Here is a 17,307-nt window from a genome sequence, read left to right on the forward strand (position 1 = left end):
CATCCTTCCATATACTTTATTTATTTTTGTTTGTTTGTTTGCCATGCCACATGGCTTGCTGGATCTTTGTTCCCTGATCAGGGATTAAACCTGGGCCATGGCAGTCAAAGCACCGAGACCTAACCACTGGACCGCCAGGGAAGTCCCCGTCCTTCCATATACTTTAAATCATCTCTAGATTACTCATAATACATAATACAATATAAATAGTTGTAAATACAATGTAAATGCTATATAAATAGTTGCTGGGGCATGATAAGTTCAAGTTTTGCTTTTTGGAACTTTCTGAAAAAAGTTTTCCCCCAAATATTTTCAATCCATGGTTGGTTGAATCCTTGGATGTGGAACCTGCAGATGCAGAACCAGTGAATATGGAGGACCGACTGTATACGCAATATGCTTCAATTACTGAAAGAAAAATTATTACTAACATTTTATTTCCCAAAACACACACACACACACACACACACACACACACACACACGCACACTTGTAAGGTTAAACACAAGTGGTTTCCTTTGGGATGGCAGAATTATGGATATTTTATTCTTTTAACTTATCTTCTAATTTTTCTATGATGACCACGTAGCTGTATGTATGTATGTATGTATTTATTTATTAATTATGGCTGCACTGGGTCTTAGCTGCGGCATGCATGTGGGATCTAGCTCCCCGACCAGGGATGGAACACAGGCCCCCTGCACTGGGAGCGTGGAGTCTTACCCACTGGACCGCCAGGGAAATCCCTATTTTTATTTTTTAATTAAAAAGTTACTTTTAATTAAAAAAAAAAAAACAAAACCCAGACTGATGGTTCAATTAGAAAGGTGGAAATAAGCCTTTTATCTTCTTTACTAGGGCTACTTACCAGTATTTTTCATGACTGATGTCAGGCTGCTAAGGATGGAACTGATCTTTGCCAGATCCACATTAGCCAGGTTTGGCAAAGCCAGTGCTGGAGTAGGGGAGAGAAGAGAAGTATTCACAGGCTTTGGAAGAGGTGGGGTTGCTGTCATGGTCACAGGCACTGGAGTGCATGAAGAGGCCTTTGAGATACTTTCTGTTGGCTTTGTAGGTACAGCAGTGGATACAGCTGACTTCTCCACAGGTTTTTCCTTCCTGTCTTCTACTGTTTAAAAAAAGAAAAGAGATAGTATTGCATCTTACTACTTTCCAGACTCTCCTTCCAACATGTCCCAATATTTCCTAAAAAGTACTATGCTTTACAGAAAAATCATTCATGATTTTTTTAAAAAGTCATGCTCTTTATCATTTATGAACCTTCCCACCTTTAATAGCTGCTTTTTAAAATGAATTCCCCAAATGCATCTTTTATCTTACATTTAATGATTTCTTTACATCTTCTTAGTATCTGTATATTAAATTTGTACATTTCTGGAAGCATGTTATTATTTGGTACACATTTGTGTTCTGTCTTTCAGTAATATTTATGTCATAAATTGTCCTGTCTTTTCTTTGCCATTATTAACCTGAGAGCTTTCTAAGAAACAGAAACTCTGTACATATGTTAATGTATTATCCTTTGGCCTCCTGAAATTGGTCTACTGGGGGTGCAATCAGGCACTAATGCAATGTTTTAACTCTTGATGCCTCTGCAATACTTTCCTCTTAATACTTTAAAGGCAATGCACTATGTGGATAGTTCATTAAATTCAACCTAAGTCAAACTGCCTAATAAGAATAATTATAAAAGCTGGGGATGTCAGAGAAACAGTTCACCAATCCAGGTTAATTCTGAAAGTGTGGTTAACAAAATGTGGCTTTGGAATCTTGAAGATCAAGAGTGACAGAGAATAAGGAATTCCAGCATAAGTGGCCCTCCCTTTAGAGCAGTGCTGTTCAAAAGAAATGTAATTCAAGCCACATATGTAAGTTTAAATTTTCTAGTAACCATATCAAAAAAAGAAAAACAGGTAAAATTAATTTTAATTATATATTTTACTTATCTCAATATAGCCCAAATATTTTCATTTTAATAAGTTATAAATATAAACAATTATTGAGATATTTTCACTCTTTTTCAAAGCACCAAGTTCCTAGAATCCAGTGTGTATTTTGTTTTGTTTTTGTTTTTGCCACACCACGTCGCTTGCAGGATCTTGGGTCCCTGGCAGCGGAAGCACGGACTCCTAACCACTGGACCACCAGGGAATTCCCTGAACAGCACAGATCTTAAGCAATGATTCTCAACGTACGTGGCATACCAAATCCTGAACCACTGCTCTACAGACAATACTACTACCTTGGTGTTCTAATTTTATGAGGATTAAACCATCTTTTAATACCTGCCTGTGATAGATTTATTGGTGGGGAAGGCAAAACAGATAAGGAGCAAGTTGTCTACTAATCATATAGGACATACCAATGATTTTTGACCCATCATCTTCCACATCTGAGAGTTCCATGTCTTCCACATCACGATTATCTGTTGCAGGCTCAGGTGTGGCAGATTTCTCACTCTCCATGGTTGGTGACTGGGATTCCTCACCTCCCATTCCTTGAAAAGGAGACTCAGAGCCAGTTGGGGAGGGAGCATCCATGCTTGGGGAAGGGACTGGTGATTCCTCAGGATCAGGAAGGGTTGACTTCAATTGATCCAGCTTTTTCTTTAAATTGTTCACTCGATTAGCGAAGGTTTTATATGCCTAAAAGAAAAAGAAGAGTTTACTCCTCTGAGAAGTAACCAAGAAGCTACCATTTTGACTTGATCAGATTTCTTCATTATTATTAACTATATCACTGGTATAAAACAAGAAAATATCATCTGTCAAGCATGGAGTAGTTTCCAATCTCTGCTTTTTATATCCCCTAAGTCAATATTACCATCCACAGCTGCCCAAGTTAGAGACTTAGAAGTTATCTGCAATTCATCCTCCCTTGCTCCGCTGTATCTCTCCAAGCAACCAATATTTATCAAGAGCCTAAATGTGCTGGCCACTCTTCTAGGTACTGGAGATACAGCAATGACTAAGAAGACAAAAATCAAATCAATAAATAAAGCATAGCCTGAGAGGTTAAATATTATTGATTTTTTTAAAAAAAGAAACTGTTTATTTAAAAAGTTTTAGGTGTACAAAATTACTGTGAAGATAAAATAGAGTTCCCATATAACCCACACCCAATTTTCCCTATTATTAACACCTAACATTAGCATGATACATTTGTCACAATTAATAAACCAATTTTGATAATTATTATTAACTAAAGCCCATACTTTATGTGTATTTCCTCAGTTTTTATCTGATGTTCTTTTTCCATTCCAGGATCCCATAATTTAGTAGTCACATCCCCTAGGCTTCTCTTGTTTGTGACGGTTTGTTAGACTTTCCTTGTTTTTGATGAACTTGACAGTTTTGAAGAGTACTGGTCAGGTATTTTGTAGACTGTCTCTTCACTGAGGTTTGTCTAATGTTTTTCTCATGATTAGACTGGGGTTATAGGTTTTGGGGAGGAAGACCACAGAGGTAAAGTGTGATTGTCATCACATCATATCAAGGGTACATACAATCAATACAATGTACCACTGTTGTTGTTAACCTTGATCATCTGGCTTAAATCCTATTCATCTGATTATCTTAATTGCCAGTGTCTTGAAGCTGTGTGTCTTTTTCTTTTTTTTGTTAAGGGTCTTGGAACATTAGATTGTGGCATCATTTTGGTTGGCTGCACAAGAAGCATTATTTTAAAAATGGAGTGGAACGGAAAATAATATGCTAGAATTGAGATTTTGTTTCATAATCGAGTAGTTTGTAGCACAGCAAATGCTCCCATCAAGAACAACTAGAAAAGCCAGATATATACACATACATATCTATACACACTCACACGCACGCACGCACGTGCACACACACATATTTGAATGTACTGTAGAGTGCTAAGGCAACAAAAACCCAAGTGGCAAATTCTATAGCAGGGGGAAGCCATGAGGAGAGTCAAGCTGACATTCTGCAGCTGCTTTTTCTCTCAGGGTCCTGCTGATTTTGGGGAGTTAGGCAAGAATTTGAGAATTCAGGCAAAAGGAAAAGGCAGAGCGTTACTACTAAATAATATAAAGAAAAAAGGAGAACTTTTAAAAGTCTTGCTGACCTGTAGAGATAAATTAGAAAAAATTAGAAAGGACAAAATTTTGATGAAAGAGGAAGGACAGAACTGGCTCAACAATATGCTATTGCTTTTCCTTCAAGATGTTTGCTGATAGATAACCAACAAGGACCTACTGTATAGCACAGGGAACTTTACTCAATATTCTGTAATAACCTACAGGGGAAAATAATCTGAAAAAGAACAAACATATGTATAACTGAATCACTATGCTGTACACCTGAAATTAACAGAACACTGTAAATCAACTATACTCCAATTAAAAAAAGATATTTGCTGAATTATGAAGCTTGCTTAAGAGGGAATTAAAGAAGTCAAGCAGAAAAATTCTGAAAAGCAAAGCGGAGTTAAACATAGACTCATGGTGCAGAAGAGACCAGGATTAGCATTCAAATCACACAACGATGGAGGGGCCCTAGTGATGTCGTAGGCTCTCAGTGGGAAAAAATCTGTGACTTAGAAGCTGGATGAACCACAGAAAATCAAAAGTTTGCCCAAACTGCAATTCAGCCTGAAGTCAGTTCAGTTTCAGATTTGATTAATATGATTAGCTCTTGGACTTCCCTGGTGGCACAGTGGTTAAGAATCCGCCTGCCAATGCAAGGGACACGGGTTCGATCCCTGGTCTGGGAAGATCCCACATGCCATGGAGCAACGAAGTCCATGTGCCACAACTACTGAGCCTGTGCTCTAGAGCCCGCGTGCCACAACTACTGAGTCTGCGTGCCACAACTACTGAAGCCTGTGTGCCTAGAGCCTGTGCTCTGCAACAAGAGAAGCCACTGCAATGAGAAGCCCGTGCACCGCAGTGAAGAGTAGCCCCCGCCTACTGCAACTAGAGAAAGCTGTGCACAGCAATGAAGACCCAACGCAGCCAAAATAAATACATAAAAAAAAATAAATTTTAAAATATATATATGATAAGCTCTCACAATATCTGCCTAGCAAAGGAAAGGGTGAATCCTTTCTGCAGGAAGAGAAATCACTGAGACTCCAGAAGTATTTTCATATACAATGTTCAGTATTCAATAAAAAATTAGCAAGCATGCCAAGAGATGAAAGAAAAGACAGACACTATGAACAGACTCAAAACAAGTATAGCCAACATTGGAATTACCTAGCAAAACCCAAATAGCTATGATTTATACGTTCAAGAAAATATAGAAAATCCCATCTTGAACAATTCAGTCCAAAATTCGTTAGCAAGAGTTGAAGGGAAGCCTTTGTCGCCTAGGTTAGGTAACGGAGCCAAAATAGGGTGAGGAAAATGACTGTATGGGAGGAAGGCATTGCATGGGATGTTGAAGCCTAAGTTAGATAAAAAGAAAGCCAACAGAGATGGCTGGGAGGGATGGAAGTGCTGGAAAACTGGCTATACACATGGGCAATGATCAAATAAGTGATTATGTTGAAGATAAGGGGAGCAAGATTTTACATTTTTAGAAAAAGCAATTATAAATGTGGAAACGGAGAAAGTTAGACTGGGATTGGAGATAATAGTGTGAACTCATGGTTTCTGACATATATAGACAGATACAGAAATATATATAGATGTAAATGTGTGTATACAGGTTAAATACACACACACACACACATATTTCCTACCTCTGTACACTGATATGGTCTGGAAGCAGTGATATCCCAATAGTAATAAGTACACCTAGTACTCAGATCTTGGTTTCAAAATATGGTTTTTCACTAAAAGGAACCAAGGCTCTTTGGAGAAATGACTGATTCCCGGGCTGGACAGAAAAGTGCAAGATGAACCTGGAAACGCTCAAAAGATGATGGGGATATGTCAAAAGAACACAGAAAGAGGCTTGAAAGGAGCTCCCACTGGGACAATTTGAGCATCAAAATAATTATTTTGCAATGAATCAGTAGTTAGTAATGAATTAGAACACTGACTAAATACGACTGAGTCCATAGTGATATAAATAAATGAATAAACTGAAACTTTGAAGAGGAACAAAATATTTGCATAGTTTCAAAACACCTCCCCACAAGACACTTATTAATTAGTGTATGGTTTCCTAGTGTTGTGGTACTTTATTACTGAGTGGCTTAAAACAACAGAAATTTATTGTCTCATAATTCTGGAGGCTAAAAGTCCAAAATCAAAGTGTGAGCAGGGCTATGATCCCTCTACAACTGAGCAGAATCCTTCCCTGCCTTTTCCTAGCTTCTGGTGGTGGCCATCAACCCTTGGAATTCCTTGGCTTGCAGATGCATCACTACAATATCTGTCTTGGTTGTCACATGATATTATTCCTGTGTGCATCTGTATCCAAATTTCCGTCTTCTTACAAGGACACCAGTTATATTGGATTAAGGCTCATCCTAATGACCTCATCTTAATTTAAGTACATCTGTAAAGACCCTATTTCCAAGTAAGGTCATTTTCACGTGTACCAGAGAGTTAGGGCTTCAACATTATCTTCTGGGGTACACAATTCAACCCACAGCAATGACCAAGTGAAAACTTTTCAGTGGACAAGCTGGGAAGATGCCACACTAATAAGATACGAAAGGGAATGTTACAGGTAGTAAGACAAATCAAACTTGTGTGCTAACTGAAAGGATGAAATGAGAAGAACACAATCACTTCTGTGATATTCCTACTAAAGATATATAACCTCAATCTGATCAAAAAGAAACATCATATAAATCCAAATTGGGGGACACTGGACAAACTATTTGACTTGTAATCTCCAAACATATTTAGGTCATGAAAATTAAAGAAAAGACTGAGGAACTGTTCCAGATCAGTGGAAAATGGAAATGCAATAAATGAAACCTCTGATTCTGGACAGGAGCTTTTGTTATAAAAAGTGGTCAATTTGAATAGGGGCTGAGGATTAGATAATAATGCATGAAATGTATCAATTAATTTCATGATTAAACAGCTACACCTTATGGTTATGAAGGAGAAAATAATTGTCTTGGAGGAAAATACTCATGAAAATATTTGTGGGTAATGGGGTGTCAGCAACTTTTTTTTCTTTTTTGGGGGGTGTGTGTTTATTTTTATTTATGTATATATTTACTTATCTTCATTCTTTTTTTAATTAATTTTTATTGGAGTATAGCTGCTTTACAATGTTGTGTTCGTTTTTGCTGTACAGCAAAGTGAATCAGTTATACTTATTTTCAAATGACTCCCCCCCACAAAAAGGTCTTCATAATATACTTAAGTTATTTCTTTAAGTTTGAGAGTGTTACAAAATAAAACAAAGAAGACTGAAAAAAAATGAGAGAGGAAAAAATGAAAATAGACTGACAGAATTTTACCAGAAAAATTGAATTATTTCTGAAGAAAAATCAAATGGCAATTCTAGAACTGAAAAATAAGCCAACTAAATTAACTGATGGGTTAAACAATAGATAAGATTCAGCAGAAGAGAAAATTAATGAATTAGAAGACTGGTTAATAGAAAATATCTAGAAGGGAAGCACCGAGGAGAAAAGGATAGAAAATACAGAAACTAACATAAAAAGACATTTGGAACACTGATGAGATCTAGTATACAAATTAATAGAGCTCCAGGAGGAGAAGAGATATAATGGAATAGAAACAATACTTGGCAAGAAAACATCCCAAAATTTATAAGAAACATTAAGCTACTCATTATGGGTTGAATTGTGCCCCTCAAATCATACACTGACAGTCCTAACTGTATACCTCAGAATGTGACCTTATTTGGAGACAGAGTTTTTACAGAGGTAATCAAGTTAAAACAAGGTCATTAGGATGGGCCCTAATCCAATATGACTGGTATCCTTAACAAAAAAGTGAAAATTTGGAAACAGAGGGAAGGCAATGTGAAGAGACATAGGGAAGAAACAGCCATCTACAAGTTAAACAGGAGAAGCCAGGAACAGAATCTTCCCTCACAGCCCTCAGAAAGAATCAACCCTGCTAATAACACCTTGATTTTGGACTTACAGCCTTACAGTATGAGACAATAAATTAATGTAGTTTGAGCTACCCACTCTCAGGTACTTTGTTATAGCAGCCCTAGTAAATTAATACACCACGGACTCAAAAAGTTCTGCACACCCTAAACCAGATGAATACGAAGAACACTACACCTAGGCACATCACTGTATAACTACTGAAACCAAAGATAAAAATATTAATAGCAAATCAAATGCAGTAAAATAAAAAGGCTAATAACACTAAATAAATACTGACTACATAAAACAACTATAGAATATGTACGTGTATAATTAAAATATATAACAATAAAAACATATAAACATATAAATCTGAATGGTGGAAATAGTTCCTTTGATGCTATCTCCAAGGAAGCTATGAAGTTAAAGACCTAAGCAGTGATTTCAGCAGCTGCCCAGTGCCAGGCAAAGAGTTTAGAGTTTATGCACTGTCAATTTAGAGAGGCTTAGTAAACACCTTCACTTCCTATTAAAACCCCACAAAGGCCATTGATTAGGAGTAAGGATCATGTCCCAGGACTAAGGGTTATGTCCAAACAAACCTAAAACCAAGGCTTCACATCACAGTGATCCACTGATAATTTAACTGATTGCCAGAAAAAAACCTCAACACTTTTTAAAGGTAAAATGATACAATTCACAGTTTCCACAAGTATCACCCAGAAGGTCTCCTATAAAATAAATTCTTAGACAAGCAAACAGATAGCATATATAGGTATGATTAAAGTACACACACACACACACGCGCGCGCACACACACACACACACATATCACAGAAAAAACAGTCAATAGGAGTACACCTAGAAATGACCCAGATACTGGAATTAACATATAAGGCCTTTAAGACAGTGATTACAAATACTACGTTAAAGAATTTTTAGGAAAAGATGAAGAACGGATGAATAGATGGGAAATCTCAACAAAGAAAAGGAGCTCTAAGAAAGAACGAAATGAAAATTCTAGAACTGAAAAATACAGCAGACTGGGCTTAGTAGAACAAAGAATATTTGAAGACAAGTAAATATAAAGTAGCCAAAAATAAGTCCAGAGAGAAAAAAGAATGAACAGAACAGACAGAAATCTAAGAACACATGGGACGTATAACTGGAGTCCCAGAAGGAAAAGAGAGTGAATGAAAAAGAAGGAATATTTTAAAAGATAATTGTCGAATAGGTTCTAAAACTGATGAACAATATCAAACCACAGATCCAAAAAGGTCAGTGAACCCCTTTTATCCCTTTGTAGCAGGATAAGCACAAAGAAGAAATCTAGGCACAGCTGACTTCTCAAGGGACGACAGGTAAGGAAACATTTTCAGGTAACGAAAGAAAAAAACTGCCAACTTATATAATTCTTTATCCAGTGAAAACACTTCTCAAAAATGAAGGTAAAATAAAGACATTTTAAGATAAACAAAAACTGAGAAATTCATCACCAACAGTCCTGCACTATAAGAAATGTTAAAGACTTTAGGCTGAAGGAAAATGATCCCAGAGGGAAACATGGATCTGCAAAAAGGAATGAAAAGCACTAGAAATAGTAAATATAAATTAATTTCTTTAAAAGTCTACTCACTGTTTAAGAAAAATAATAAAAATTACACTACATAAAATATACATAAGTAAAATAGTTAACAATAGCAGAAAGACCTGGGGGAAGGGAATCCTACTACTGTTAAGGTTCTTACATTATACATGAAGTAACAGAATATTAATTTAAGGTTTTATTATAACAATATTAAGATAGTAATATTAAATTAAGATAATTTAATTTAAGGCAATAAGAGTGTCAGATTTGATTAAAAAACAATAAGCATAAAACAAAACCAAGATCCAACTATATGCTGTTTGTAAAAGACACATTTAAGTATAAAAACCTGTGAGATGTGGGACTTCCCTGGTGGTCCAGTGGCTTAGACTCCGAGCTCCCAATGCAGGGGGCCCGGGTTCAATCCCTGATCAGGGAACTAGATCCCACATGCCTCAACTAAGAGTTTGCATGCCGCAACTAAAGCTCGTGCATGCCGCAACTAAAAGATCCCGCATACCACAACGAAGATCCTGCATGCCACAACTAAGACCTGGCACGGCCAAAACCAAACAAACAAAAAACTTGTGAGATGCAGCTTAGAGGGAAGTTTACTGTGTTAAATATACATAGTTTTAAAAAGCTGAAAATCAATTATCTAAATATTCATCTTAAAAAATCAGAAAAAGTATAGGAAATGAAATAATATAGAAGAAAGAATATCTCCCAGTGTACTGCATATAACAAGAGTAAGTTTTATTTTGTGAAACTTTTGCTGTATATGTGCACGTGTGTATGGTTCTTAGTTTCCATGTAAAATCTTTCTTTCATATGGACTGTGGTCAAAATCTTTTTGAGAATATTGCTTTAAGGTTTAACTGTTTCCACAAAAGTCAACCTGGATTATTTCAATAACCTACTAACTTGTCTCCCTACCTTTAATAGTCTCCTATTCTCCATTCTGCTATCTTAATTCCAAAATGCAGACTTGATCACATCATCGGCAAAATTAAAATCCTACAACTGCCTTCCACTGCTTTCAGGGTAAAATTCAAAGACCTTAGAATAAATATAGGCCTTTCAGGACCATGTTCTTGACTCCCTCTCCAGTTTTATTTATCACTTCCTCATAAATGCCTAGCTATAAGAAACTACTTTCAGGTCCACCAATTTTGCCATGCTCTCTTTCATTCCCATGCTTTGAAAATGCTCTTCAGAGAATATGGTCTTTCATTTAGCTAATTACTGCAACTTTAGAGTTTAGCTCCTTTGGGAAAAAATTTCTCCATATCCTCCATTCCCACTCCCAAATTAGCTAAAGTACCTATTCAATCTGTTCTCTTAGCACCCTATAGTCACCTTCATTATAGCATTTATTACACAGAATTGCAATTATGTGTGCTCAATGAATGCTTGCTGAACAAACTTCTCCCAGCCATTTGCTAAGGATCCTCCAAAGCAGACTAAATGATTTTATATAATTTCATAAATAAGTAACGATGGTTCACTTCTCAAAAATTATAAAATGGTCTTTTGAGTAAAAATGGTAAACTAATCACTCCTGTTCAGTGTCTCTCCCTCCTGGGACTCCTATAAAATGAATAGTAAAGGAACACAAAGGTATAAACCAGTAACAAGGAAAAGGTTTTGTAAGAGTAAGAAGTAATGAGGCAGGGTAGAGAAAAATGAGGTTAGGAGTATGCAGAAAGGGAGTTATACCTGGGAAAGGAGCTGACCTGTCTTGCAGAATCCCTGAGAAGTTTTGATCAAGGAAATGATGAGTATAAAAAAGTGGAGTGAGTAGTGGAGTTGAAATCAGAAATTAAAAGTGTGAATACCTTGGGGACTTCCCTGGTGGTGCAGTGGTTAAGAATCCATCTGCCAATGCAGGGGACACAGGTTTGAGCCCTGGTCCCGGAAGATCCCACATGCCACAGAGCAACTAAGCCTGTGCGCCACAACTACTGAAGCCCGTGCACCCAGAGCCCATGCTGCACGAGAAGCCACCGCAGTGAGAAGCCCACACGCTGCAACGAAGAGTAGCCTCCGCTTGCCTCAACTAGAGAAAGCCCATGCGCAGCAATGAAGACCCAACACAGCCAAAAATAAATAAATAAATTTATTAAAAAGAAAAAAAGTACTATATACTGGGAATTCCCTACAGGTCCAGTGGTTAGGACTCCCTGCTTTCACTGACGAGGGCGCAGGTTCAATCCCTGGTTCGGGAGTTAAGATCCCACAAACTGGGTGGTGTAGCCAAGATCCCACAAACTGAGTGGTGCAGCCAAAAAAAAAAAGTACTTAAAGTATTATATACTTTTATAACCATATATAGTGATTAAAACTAAAAAAAAATTAAAATAAAGTACAAAACAGTTTCTTTCAGGGGCCATTAGACAAATGTCGAATTATCAACCCCTCTTCCAGTTGAGGTGGGGAGAAAGAGGTTCCTTAATTGAGTTGATGAAATTCAGAAACAATGTTTCCATCTAGTATCCTGGGTTTAAAAATATATATATACATACTTCTGCCCAATTTTATATCCCGTAACAGTAACTTGGCACACTCCCACTGAAACACTAAGACATGAGGCTTTAGCAAAGCTTAATGGTCAGGGTATTCACGAGCTTTAGCATCAAAAAGACCGAGGTCTTAATTCAGACACCTTCACTTGCTAGCTATAATACTACCTTGTACAAGGTTACTAACCCTCTTCAAAAGTAACTTCTTTGGGACTTCCCTGGTAGCGCAGTGGTTAAGAATCCTCCTGTCAATGCAGGAGACAGGGGTTCAAGCCCTGGCCTCGGAAGATCCCATATGCTGAGGAGCAACTAAGCCCGTGTGCCACAACTACTGAGCCCATGTGCTGCAACTACTGAAGCCCACACGCCTAGAGCCCGTGCTCCGCAACAAGAGAAGCCACTGCAATGAGAAGCCCCCGCACTGCAACGAAGAGTAGCCCCCGCTAGCCGCAACTAGAGAGAGTCCGCGCACAGCAACGAAGACCCAACACAGCCAAAAAATAAAGAAATTTATAAATAAATTTATAAAAATAAAAGTAACTTCTTCATCTGTGAACTAGAGATAATAATACTTATCCTAATAGAGTTAGATAACACATATAAACAGTCACAGATATATGGTAAGCAATTGATGTAAGACAGCTTTAATCATTACTTACATTGGCCACCACTTTTACTTCTTTGTACTGTGCTTCATAGAAAATTCCAGCATTTTCAAGTGCTTCTGTTAGTGAGGGCCCATTTTTCACCTGCTTATCTAGTCCATTCACAAATTCCTCCAGCTTGGCACTTGCCTCTTCAAATTCTTTGGAGAATTTCTTCCCACCTGTCTTATCTAAAATAACAAGAGGAAGTATTCTGTAATATTCTTAGTCTCATAGTTACACCTTAAAGAAGCTTCTCTAAATCACAAAAATCCCAAACAGATTATTTAAATGGTTTGTGTGATCCTGCTGTAGTGAAGCAAGAGTGCATGATGAAGACACTTGTAATTAAGGTAAAGAAAGAAAGTTCAACTAAATGAAAGTTTGTTGACTGCTTTTATTCACAAATTTGATGTCACACTGCTACTTAGGAATAATGGAACGAGGCTCAATTCTGTACACTTATACCATTAACTTTTATACTATAGACTATAATAAGATATATCTCTTAGATGAAAAAACAGAGGTTCAGAAAAGTAAAGACAAGGCTTCCCTGGTGGTGCAGTGGTTGAGAGTCCACCTGCCGATGCAGGGCACACGGGTTTGTGCCCCGGTCCGGGAAGATCCCACATGCCGCGGAGCGGCTGGGCCCGTGAGCCATGGCCGCTAGGCCTGCGCGTCCGGAGCCTGTGCTCCGCAACGGGAGAGGCCACAACAGTGAGAGGCCCGCGTACCGCAAAAAAAAAAAAAGAAAAAAAAAAGAAAAAGAAAGATAAAGTGACTTCTTTGTGTATCAGGCTTAAAGATTATTCTTTCCTATCTGAAGATCTCTGGTAATTTGATATTAGAAGAGTACCATGAATTCTTTTTCAACAATAGTAACACTGTATGACATTGTAAACTGTTTCTTACTCTCCTAAGTACTTTTTTCCCAGTGATGTTGGAATATGGCCTTAGGTGTGGATATAAATTTAGGCTTTGCATTTTATCAGCTGTGTAACTTGGGCAAGCTTCTTATCTCCTTATGAAGCCTCAGATTTCTCATGTCCAAAACAGAGGTTTTTAACATGCTTCTGAGTTGTTGTGAGGACTAAATTAGATAACACATGTTAAATTTAAAGCATGGTACAAGAACAAAATAGGTGCCAAAACAAATAGCTGGTAGTCATTTACTCATTATTTCAAAAATAGTTACGAATGCCTATCATGTGCCAGGTATTGCTCTAGGCACTAGGATGCAGCAAGAACAAATAAGGATAATTTCTACTTTCATGAGATTTACATTCTAATAAATTAATGATTATTATTTATAATCTACAATGTAAGGAAAAGAGAGCAAGTCACTAGATTTTATGAGGCATTACAGTGACCTTATTTATTTATTATTGTTTTGGTTGCACCATGTGGCTTGCAGGATCTTAGTTCCCTGACCAGGGATCGAACCCAGGCCCAGAGCAGTGAAAGTGCCACATCCTAACCACTGGACCACCAGGGAATTCCCTACAGTGACCTTATTGAAGAGCACAGCCAAACCAGTTAATCACTCGTGTGAAATACCCCTATCATAATCCAACACATCAAGAAAGGACTAGAAGTGGGGAAAAGGACAGAATTTACTATTTAAAAAATTTTTTAAAAATTTACTTCTTCTCCAGCTTTATTGAGATATAATTGGCATATAACATTGTTTAAGGTGTACAATTTGAAGGCTAGGAATTTACTTATGAAATTGACATGCATGAAATCACCACCTGGGAAAGAGGTACCACAACTATTCTCTATAATGTGAGGTCTTTATGCAAGAAGTCAGTCTGATCACTTGAAGATGACATATCTAGAAAGAAAATCCGACTTATTCTATTTAAAGGGATGTAGGTATTACCTTTTAAGCATTTGAGAGTTTCTGTGCTGCACACATCCACCCTCATAGTTGACAGCTGTTTTTCTTTCAATTCTATCTGATCTTCTGAGCGCTTGTACAGCAACAGCTCTTCAATGAGGGCCTGAGACTGAACACAGACCAGGGTCATATTTAATTTATGAAATCATCCACTTATTCTACCTTTCCACACTGAAGTAAAACATGAATAAAACCTAACAAAGTCACGAGAGGCAAAAACCCTTCATATTTCCTCATAATCAGGGATATCAAATATCAACATCAATTCTCATGTCAAAACCATATTTTCAGTTACATACTTTAAAGAAACTTTTCCTTATTTATTCAAAGCTAATTTATGCTAATTTATGGATACAGAGTTAAGATTGAAACAGACAAAGGTCCACTTATATCTTCTTTAAATTTTAACTAGATAAACGGTCTTATTATGTTAACTTTAAGCAAATTTTAATTTAATACAGTTTTACAGAAAGATGAATCCCTTGTTGGGATTCAACACAAAATTCAGCTGGTAATAGATACTTCAGAAGAAGCTTACTTCGTCCTTTAGAGATACAGATAAAACTCTTAAGTTTTAGACAGTCTGAACATGTTTAAAATATAACTGATGTATAACTGAATAAAAATAAATCTTTCAGGATGGACTATACAGAAAGCTGACACAAAAGGGGTGAATAATATTTTGGCATGTTGAACATATTCTGTAACTTACTCGAAATTCAGCAACTATCTTAGACTTGAGAGCAGCTTTTGGATTCGTGGATGCTGTTGGAATTAAACAAAAGGTCATTTAAGAATATAGACACAAAATGTTGACTAATATTCAGGAAAATTTCCAGTTTTATAGTTAAGGGTGTACTCTTTGAATATATGTCGAACATGCACATTTAAATCATGGTATAATTCCTAGAATAGTGGAATATGAAATCTGAACACTCCCAAGCATGGTAAATATAAAAATACACTATTTAGATAGGTCTAACCTACTTACCTCCAACATACCCTGTAAGTCTGAAGTCCTAGAATTATTGATTTGGAGATACTGAGATACATGAAGTACCTTTTTGCCTAGTCTGAGTGTAAGAGGATCTTAACACCTCAAATTAAGAGTGTTCAGGAGCAGGACATCCAATTAATCCTGCACACTGGCTGAAGAAAATTTACTTAGAAGCATCAACTCTATTCCTATGTATTTAATTCTGGATTTCTTTTTCTGCTGACTCAAGTCATAGCAAAAATAGGCAGGGAAAGTTCTAAGTACAATACCACTGTGGTTGAACTTTGGCTGAAATGATGACTCTTGTTGTTCCTAAGCATGCAACTTACGACCAAAAGGATGTGAGAGGATTCCCTTAATCATGATGAATATCACATGCTTGCTGGAGCAAAACCATCCCAAGTGTCTTGTTTCACCTCCCAATTCTCACTGTCTTTTACCTTGTTCCCTCCACACCTTCAAGTCTTTCTCAATATTCCTCAGTTTGGCCCACAGCAGCCTATCACATGCAGTATTCCACTCCCTTGATCTCATGCTGGGTAAACATGATAAACACAGCAGGAGCTCCTGTTAGAGAATGAGCTTCTGGCCAGGATTTGAGGCCCATGTCTAATCTGGTAGAGTATATCCCCAAATCTGAAGGATTTCATGGCTCCCACAGAAAGGCTTCTTAATGCCTAGTCTCCTCTTCAGCTCTGTTGTTTAATGCCAGCTGCCTCTAACTTCACATATCCTTGAACCTGAAAGTTAGCCTGGGCACTATCACGTATTTTTTTCTTCTTTCAATCCCCCAACTACTCTTGAATCTTCACTCATTTAAACCCTTTTTCTGCATTTCCTTTGTTTAAAAGTAGTTCTATTTTTATTTTTTTAAAGAAGTAACTCCATGATGGCTTGTTTAGTGCAAGTCACTGGGAGCCTCCCAGGCCTGGAAAACACAGGCTTGCCCATGGTTTATGCCAGGTACGATGTCAAATGGTCTACATTTTCTTCTGCTCCAAAAAGAGGAGGTAATTTATATTAGTTGAGATTTTGTTCCTTACTTTGTGATTTCTTCCACTGCTTATTCGGTTGTTTGTTCAGATTTTCTTTCAGCTGCTTCTGAGTTTTGAAAGTGGTACCTGGAAAACATTTCAGTTTTTGCAATCTGGCGTTATGGGAAGCTGTTCTGTCTGTCCACTTCAGTGTCAAAGTTGAAGCATGAAAAAAGGCAATCCGAGACTGTGTGTTGTTTCTTTCTTTCCTTTTCTTTCATTTTTATAAAAAGATAAAAACACCCACCAGATCTAAGAAGCTGATAAATAAACATGATTTTACATCAATGAAATAACAAATTTTGAGAATAGGGTAGAAGCTTAAAAACACCAGGTAACACATTCAAATGAAGAATTTAACAGCTTCTTAGAAGATGCTATTTTTAAAGCAAATTTCTAGTCAAATTATGGTCATGGTATCAGATATCACCTACTGCTATTCAATGACTTAATTACATGTATCTAATACATAGGAACTAAGTAATTTAAATAACACCAGTACACAACTTACTGCAAATCTAAACCAAAAGAGAGACCGAAGAATGCCAATACATGCTTACTACCCAACAGCTTACTGAAAACTGAAACCCTGTCCAAAAATTG

At 37.1% G+C, this 17,307-nt stretch overlaps 1 protein-coding gene across 7 annotated transcripts in view; it reads right to left on the reverse strand.

Moving 5' to 3' along the window:
• Nucleotides 1–17,307, reverse strand: part of RPRD2 (regulation of nuclear pre-mRNA domain containing 2) — a 90,120-nt gene that overhangs the window by 16,623 nt on the left and 56,190 nt on the right. For 3 of the 7 annotated variants that reach the window (XM_060299899.2, XM_030846276.3, XM_060299921.2), the window contains exons 4-9: nt 16,714–16,791; nt 15,386–15,438; nt 14,656–14,782; nt 12,789–12,964; nt 2,384–2,666; nt 869–1,129 (exon numbers count right to left, since the gene is read on the reverse strand). In XM_060299899.2, coding sequence (XP_060155882.1) covers nt 869–1,129; nt 2,384–2,666; nt 12,789–12,964; nt 14,656–14,782; nt 15,386–15,438; nt 16,714–16,791 — 978 coding nt within the window. The remainder of the gene's footprint in view (nt 1–868; nt 1,130–2,383; nt 2,667–12,788; nt 12,965–14,655; nt 14,783–15,385; nt 15,439–16,713; nt 16,792–17,307) is intronic. The other 4 variants (XM_060299905.2, XM_030846278.3, XM_030846279.3 and 1 more) reach the window with 2 other exon arrangements.

Source organism: Globicephala melas, chromosome 1 (assembly GCF_963455315.2).
Source record: "Globicephala melas chromosome 1, mGloMel1.2, whole genome shotgun sequence".
In the NCBI taxonomy this organism is placed as follows: domain Eukaryota; kingdom Metazoa; phylum Chordata; class Mammalia; order Artiodactyla; family Delphinidae; genus Globicephala; species Globicephala melas.